This window comes from Spinacia oleracea, chromosome 6 (assembly GCF_020520425.1).
Source record: "Spinacia oleracea cultivar Varoflay chromosome 6, BTI_SOV_V1, whole genome shotgun sequence".
Lineage (NCBI taxonomy): Eukaryota > Viridiplantae > Streptophyta > Magnoliopsida > Caryophyllales > Amaranthaceae > Spinacia > Spinacia oleracea.
The window spans coordinates 151,411,253-151,419,726 of NC_079492.1; the positions used below are offsets into that span (position 1 = coordinate 151,411,253).

At 37.9% G+C, this 8,474-nt stretch overlaps 1 protein-coding gene across 1 annotated transcript; it reads right to left on the reverse strand.

The window, feature by feature from the left end:
- Nucleotides 1-5,022: 5,022 nt before the first annotated feature.
- On the reverse strand, nucleotides 5,023-5,650 carry LOC110792484 (uncharacterized). Its single transcript, XM_021997290.2, has one exon. The coding sequence runs from the start codon at nucleotides 5,389-5,391 to the stop codon at nucleotides 5,215-5,217; it is 177 nt and encodes a 58-aa protein (XP_021852982.1). The 5' UTR covers nucleotides 5,392-5,650; the 3' UTR covers nucleotides 5,023-5,214.
- Between the last annotated feature and the right edge of the window lie 2,824 nt (nucleotides 5,651-8,474).

Consider the following 8,474-nt stretch of genomic DNA (forward strand, 5'->3'; position numbering starts at 1 on the left):
AGTTTAACTCTAATATACAAACAAAAACAAAATTTTCAAAGACTATAGATCCATTAATCGTTCACCTCAATCCGTATATAGTTTTAAACTCATACTTCTCCCATTTCTTTTAAGTTGCAACACTTTGCTTTTCACGCTGCCAATATATATAAAAATTATTAAAAATTAATTTTTGCAAAACATACATCAAGATAAATCTAACAAAATCGCACATGAATAAGTATTTTATAAAGTATAGATCATAAAGAATAAACAAATTAATTATGTGAATAGTGCAGAAAATAAAGTGTTACAACTAATTTGAATCGGAGGAAGTATGATTATTGACTTGTTCTCCATTTTTTTTTTCCAAACAGCTGATTAGTATGACGGTAAGAGGAAACACCCAAAGGTTTTAAAATATTTATTTATTGAGAATCATGTTATTTAGGTGGGGGGTAGGGAGAGGGGTGGTGGTTACTGGTTAATAAAGAAAAGTACGATTTTAAGTCAAATAGTGCAATGCTAAATAGTCTTAAACTCCATGTGAGGAAGCTGCTTTTAAACCTGCTAAGAACGCTAGTACGACGTGGATTATGGCGCTTTCCCTTCTCGTCAACCGTCTTAGGCCCTGTTCTTTTGAGCTGAACTGAATTGAACTGAATTGAATTGAACTGAATGCTCCTGAATTGAATTGAATTGAACTGAACTGAACTGAATGCTCCTGAACTGAACTGAACTGAACTGCCAAATAAGTCCTGAAACTGAAATTAAGCCAAAAAGAACAGGGCCTTATTCGTATAAGTTATATAATAAATTTAGTATATCGCAATTTGACGCCCGCCCAGCTAAAATTGCCTATTATTTATAGTGAAAGTACAAAATTACCCTTAGAAAAACTTACCCCCTCCATTCATTTTTTTACCCTTTTCATCTCACCTCTTCCTCACCTCTCTCTCAACCCCCCCTCCCTCTCCAGCCTGGTGGCTCTTTAGTGGCCGGAAAATAAAATTCCGGCGAACTAATTTTTTTTCCCCTATTTAACTCATTATGGTACATTACTCGTAATCTCGTCGGAAAAAGTTATTGGCAACGTTGTTGGAAATTCATCAAAGAAGCTGGAGGCGGAGCTCCCATAGTGGTTTTAGTCGTGGAAGTGGTTCGCCGGAATTTTGTGAACAAGCATCAATGGAGGAGGTAACAATGGATTTTTTATTTTTAATTTTTACCAATCATTTACCACGCACAGAATTTGCATGGGAGACATGGGAGTGGCGCTCGGAATTTGCATGGCTTCCATGTACATGGCGCAAATTCAGTGCATGGAAAACATGGAGGTGGCGCACATAATTTGCGATGTGGACATGGGAGCCATGTAAATTCCGTGCGCCACTCCATGTCCACCATACAAATTCCGTGCACCACTACCATGTCCACCATGCAAATTTCGTGCGCCACTCCCATGACCACCATGCAAAGTCCGTGAGCGAGAAGTTTATTTGAAATTCAAATTTTTTTTAACGTAAAGTTTATTCGAATTTATATTATAATTTGTTAATTTAATTGTATTTATTTTAAAAATTATGTTAGTGATTTTAGAAATTTCTAGAAATTATGTAGTGATTTTTAGAATTTATTTAATTTAGAAATTGTGTTAGAAGATGTCGTGGGCGGCAAGAAAACGGTTGAACAAACCCGATCGGAGTTCGACTGAGGTGGTGCCAGCGCAACTGCTAGGGCTGCCGGAGGAGGAAAGGAGGGAGGGAGGGAAAGAGCAGAGAAGGAGGAAAGGGTGATGAGGGAAGGGGGGGGGGGTGAATTTGATTTTAAAGGGCAGGATCGTACTTTTACGCAATAAATTAGGGCGTTTTTAACGAAATATGGCGTCGAATAAAATCCCCTAAATTTATTATATATCAGAATAAATTTTACCTAAATTTTTTGTAAATTTTATCTAATGTCCTACAGGGTCGGAATCTCATTACTTTCCAAAAAAGACTTATTTAATGTCTTAACTCTTAATTAAAAAAAAAGGTCTTAACTCTTAAACATGACCTTTTTAGTAAAAAACAATTCAATGACTGCAAGAGTTTTCAAATGCATCAGCACACATTTCAAAGAATAAAACATATGCAATGCTTAAAAGAAAAATTGCACAAAAATTAATGTCATTCTATGCCAATAGGGAGAGGGATACCAAAAAGAAGTGGGATCAAAAGGGAAAACAAGAAAATATAAAGAAGAAAAAACAAAAGAATTAGAAAAAGAACTAAGCGGCAAACCCTCCACAACACTCTTTTGTGGAGGGCAATCTCACTCTTTTCCTCGAAAATGATCGAATAAGGCACTTGGAGGTCAATGGAGGCAAGATGATCATTTAATGGAGGTGGTTTGAGAAAAGAAAAATGATATGAGATGGAAAATGAGAGAACTAGGTCAAGCTTTCTGGAAAATGGGACATAAGGGGAAGGGATAGAAACAAGGGCCTTTGTCTTATAGGTAAGATAAAACGTCCTACAAGCCTCTATCTTATAGGTAAGATAAAGTATCTTACAAGGTCGAAACCCCACACGGGTCCACACGGGTCAACCCGCTTGAGTTAGCAGGTTAAACACTTTGAGAGTGGAGAATGGTAATTAGAATTCTCCCTCAAAGTGCCCATAGTAAGGATTGAACTCCTAACCTTTTGGTCGAAAGGTGTAATACTTTCCACTAGGTCAAGACATTACCTGGTTCCAAATTACTATATTAGATGTGGCAAAATCTGGATGTATGATTATACTCCGTAGCTTCGACAATTGCACAGATGAATGGTTTGTTTACTGACAAAGACAACACCCAAATCGTAGTTAACCCCACACATATTAAACTACATATCTACATTTGACAGATCATAACTAACGTCTCATGCATCATGCTTTAGACTGTATGTTTCTGAGTTTAGGCTGCATACTGGACCCAAAACCGATACTGCCCATATAGTCTTGTGAGTTGTGACGATCAACTATACAAATGGACCAAAACTACGGAATTTAGCAACACCATGTACTGCCATAGTGCCATGGTCCATGGATCACATTTCAAAAACCCATCCTTATATGTGTACATGACGACATGACGTACTATGTACGTGTACTCTTATGTTACATAATAATTGGAGAATGTATACTAAGAGTGATACTACTCTTAAACTTTAATGGGATGGCATTTGCCGGTTTGTGTTACAGAAGAGTTTGATTACATACAAAATCCAACAAAATGTCCATTCTAAATATCTACTCCTTCAAAGGTTCAAACATGGTAAGCACACAACTATCATGTGCCCTCCTCCCCCAACAAGGTCATGCCGGTGTCATTAATAAATAAGCTCTCCCAAGCAACATACTCCACTAAACATTGTTGTATGTACAGCCGCTACAGCGGCATATTATAAAATTTGTAATGTTTCAGTACTCAGTACACAGTAACACTTATAAGACCTAAACAGAAGGCAAAACAAACCATTTCATCCAGAAGTCCCTTTGATATAAAGATTGAATTAACAAGAAATTATCATATTCCCAAGTCCCAACCTCCTTCCATATTTAAAATAAAAAATAAAAGCTTGGATCACAGGTTCCATTTCGTAACGGTAAGTCAATTGTAAAAGGAGTTGATAATGTGGTAGGAGGAAAAGCATCTGGGGCACATAATGGGACATAACCCGAAAAGATCCCAGCTAACAGTGAAACAGGGTTCAAAGTTCACCAGTACTAAAACCAACACTCGGGCATATATCTAGGCATACAGACTTCTTCATAGGGACTCCTACCGTGACAACAACATGCAAATGGGCAAGTTCCCTCACCACGAAGCAGCTAACTCTGGTGGAAGGGAGGGAGGGGTGGTACACACATGACATATTGCGTGTGCCATCCCATTAAAATTTAGGAGTATCACCTACAAGACAAGACAAGACAAATGACCGTGAAAATTGAGAGACTCCACATTCTCTGGGAATGGGGATAATTTGGTCAATCAGGATGGGTCAATGAGTTTGTTGTGAGTGATTGTCAATCACTCACAAAAATCGTGTCTCTAGGCACAAAAATAGTAACAGATTAACCTTAATGAATGCAGGCCAAACAAATTAAAATGGTATTGTCCTGGATAAGTTAGGGGTAAAGTCATACCTGTATTCCTAGCATTGGACCTCTGGATCTGTAATAAGCAATCTCAGGTATTCCATTTCATCATCCTAGTTAAAGAAATCCAATACAAGACCCTATACAGCTTCAACCCCATCATCAGTGCCCCCTTTGGCTGCCTAGATCTATCAGCTGCCTCCTCTGCTGCACGCCAGCACCCCCATTCTGCTGCAGATCTCAACCTGTTGTCCTTTCAATTTACTTGTGCCACTATAGTGCTATAACTTAATTGGTTTATTTACATGTGTCTAGTGTCCTATCAAGTGCATAAATTAATAACTGAAGAAAGAGGTATCGCCGAGTATCTTTCTGGCATAGGATTCGCTTGAAAAGGGGGAGACTAAAGGCAAAGGAGTCTGATTTAATTTTGCAAAATCCTAAGTTTAAATAGTGAGAAGGATGTCCCAACTCTCCTAGCTAGGATTAAAAGTATTATCTTGAACAGCAAGAGGCAACAGCAAAAGAAATGCATAAGCAGAAGACAAGAAGTAGTTGAGAATACTAATGTCTGTTACAGCAGCATCCATATATCACTCGGGTTCCCTAAGGATTCACATTATCCCCATGATCCATCTCCATTCCCAAGCTACCTCAGAAAGAAACACTAGTTGTAAAAATCAAATCACATACAAAGATATACATATACTACAGTTCAAATGAGGCGATAAGATAATAAGTCATGACATAATTTTGTGCACCGAAGAGGCGATAATCATAGAAGAATTGTATGAATTTGATTGAACATAATGAAACAAAGACTCATGATCTAGAATTCTTAAACAGTAAAAGTAACTGGTTTATCTGTAAAATTGAGCACAGGCAATTATGGATTAGAGCATCAAGAATTATGACAATATAGAGAGAATCAAGTAAACTTATTTTCGGTGTAAAATCCAATTAAACAATATACATAATCCATGACCCTCACAATCTGGAAGTGATCTAAAACTAATTCCAATCAAATTGCGCCCAGAAGTTGAGTATTTTCAGAATCTCAAGACAGTTAGGAATCCCAAAATTGAACAAAAAAATAAGAAACAATGAACGGTTACTGATCGTCCCCAGGCTTCTTGGGCTTGCGATAAGTTTGCTCGAGATGCCTGAACATTGCCATCCCAGTATCAGCGAGCTTCTTCATGTTGGGGACGTTGTAATTCTGGGCCACATATACACCGCATACTGTTCCAACTATGAAGGAGAAGCTCGATCTTATTATACCCGCCATTTATTGTCCTTGTCTTCTGCAATCAATTTTATTTTCTAGCAATTAGGGTTCTAAGAGAAAGGGGTATTTTAGAAGGATGAGAAAGGAGTATTTTAGAAGGATGAGAAAGGAGAGGGGGGTTTAACGTTTAAGAAAAAAAAAAAAACAATTGGAATGGAATAGGATTGCGGATTGCCCCGCACCCAAGCCTTCTTTTTTTCTCTCTCCTCCTGTTGTTGACCCCTCCGCGAAGACTTCCTTCACGTTTTTCCGAACACTTCCTCCATAGTCCAAAGTTATTTGAGAGTGCTTGATTAGGATAGGAGAAGATTGATTGAGAGTTTTGAGGTGAAAAATCTAATTTTGAAAAAGCTTAATATGAGAGTTTTTTGTATTTAAAGGTTTGAGAAAGTTGATGAAAATGACTATTTTGTCATACTATTGCCTATAATTCCAACCACTATCAACCTTGGTACCTTACATATTTCTCTCCTAAAAACATTAATTACTCACACTTTCTTTTTCATTTCACCCTATTTATTAGATTCATTTTTTGTTGTAATAAATTTTATTTAGTACTTTTAAGCAATTGAAATATATTGCAATCATGCTTAAAATATCACTAATAATATCTCTCTAATTGAAAATTTTAACTTAGTCAATGTTTATTAGAAAAATATAAAGAGAAAGAAATTAACACAATAAATTATCTGTCTGATATTAATAAGAAACAAAGTATATCAATGTCCTTAATGGTCATTTTACATATTAAACAGCTAACATCTATCAGCTAATTTACCAAACACTTTTACACAAACAACTAATGCAGCCAACTAGTCAAATCAAACAGCTACCCCCTAACAGCTAGTCGAACCAGCTAACAACTAACAACTCATAACCAAACAGGGCCATTGTTTTTATAATCAATGAGTATGACCGTTTAAAGGGTCTTTATTTATTTATTAAAAAATTTCAAAAATTATCTCTTATTATCTTTTACCGGGTCTTTATTTATCTATTTTTATTTTTCTCTTATTATCTTTTACTGAGTTTTATTTATCTTTTATAAAATTTCAAAACTTATCTCTTATTTTTTTTTCCGGTTCTTTATTTATCTATTTTTATTTTTCTCTTATTATCTTTTACTGAGTTTTATTTATTTTTATCTCTTATTATCTTTTACCGGGTTTTTATTTATCTATTTTTATTTTTCTCTTATTATCTTTTACTGATTTTTATTTATCTTTATCTCTTATTATCTTTTACCGGGTCTTTATTATTCTATTTTTATTTTTTAATAAATCTAAAATAATATTATTGTTTGATGACATGGAAATCCTATGTGCCATTCCGACTGTACTCCCTCTGTATTTATTTAAGAGATACACTTGTCTTTTCCGGCTGTATTTATTTAAGAGATACACTTGCCATTTTTAGTAACTTATCAACCCCACCATCTAATTAAATAATATATCTACACCCCACCCCCACCCCCACTCCCTAAAATGACATGGTTCCCACTTGTTTTTCTTATTAAAATATCTACTCAACCCCACTTGTTTGATTACTTTATTTCATTCAATTCTTTTTCTTAATACTCGTGCCCGACCAAGTGTATCTCTTAAATAAATACAGAGGGAGTATATATATATATATATCCTCCGTTCCTAAATAGTTGCACCGTTTTGACTTTCACGTTTGCCAACGCATAACTTTGACCATCAATACTTATAATTATGTATTAGTAAAAATTATAAAAAGTTGATATATTTAAAATATATATTAAGACAAAACCAATAATACTTTGTATAATAATTTTTAATTTTATTTATTAGTTTAAAATTGAGGTCAAAGCAAGACAAGTGAATAGTGTTAAAAGTCAAAATGGTGCAACTATTTAGGAACAAGCTAAAAAAACCAAACACCACTCACACGCGTAGCGTACCGCTTGGCCAAGAAACAACGAGCTTGCATCCCACGACCACAAAGTGGCCGCAAGGATGGGCTAGATGTCCCCCGACTAGCACCGTTTGACGTGAAAGAAACAAACAAATCGAGGCGGGACAACACTGGCTAAGGTTAGCTAACACAACGTCAACTAGAATTGGACTGCACCCACATGCCGCTTGATATCGCCCGCATCCGGGAACGGTCCGCATCGAGTTTCGGAAACATTAGCACACTAAAGCCAAAAGGGACAAGAGGTTTGTTCAAAGATCGACGACGAGATTTAGTCCGCTCTCTAGTGTGCTGCTTGGTCCTCTGCCCGCACACAAGAACAGTCCGAATCCGGTCATCGAGGCCCAAGCTCCCCTCGACTATAGTACCCGTTCCAGGTTTGCTCGAAGGAACGACGACGAGATTTAGTATGCTCTTGTGTGCTTCTTGGTCCGTTGCCCGCACACTAGAACACACCGCATCCGATCATGGATTCCCAAGCTCCCCTACAATACCTACGAGGTTTGTTCGAAGGACGACGTCAACTAGATTTTAGTCCGCGCTCGTGGGCTGCTCGGTCCGCTGCCCGCAAGAACAGACCGCATCCGGTCGACAAGTCCCAAACTCCCCTCCGCTAACCCATCCGAGAGACGACCGCGGGACCATTGCGGCATACGAAAAAACGAGGTCAAGTCGGGACGTTAGCCGTATTGCGGGCCAAATCCACCACCGCCATCCCCCGACTTTACGGAGCCGAAAAATTCCCTCAATGCATCGTTGGATTTTTTTTTCTGAACAACGAAAACTCAAGGTCAAGTCGGTACTATGGCCGTGTCGCAGGCCAATTCCACAACCGTCATCCCCCGAAATACTCCGTCAATCGAACCGTAACACCATTCTTTGCTTACCTTGCTTGGGATATGCCTTGCCATGCCTTCCTCTTGCCTTTCTTTGCCACGACTTTCCCTTGCTTACCTTGCTTGGGCCATGCCTTGCCACGACTTGCGCTTGCCTTGCTTGCCTTGCTTGGGCATGGCGTGCCCTTACTTACCTTTCTTGGGTCATGCTTACCTTGTTTGGGCCATGTCGTGCCCTTGCTTACCTTTCTTGGGTCATGCCTTGCCTTGCTTGGGCCATGTCGTGCCTTGCTTACCTTTCTTGGGTCA

Excerpts from the sequence above, each read along its gene's own strand:
- LOC110792484 (XM_021997290.2), bottom strand. The coding sequence starts at position 5,391 with ATGGCGGGTATAATAAGATCGAGCTTCTCCTTCATAGTTGGAACAGTA.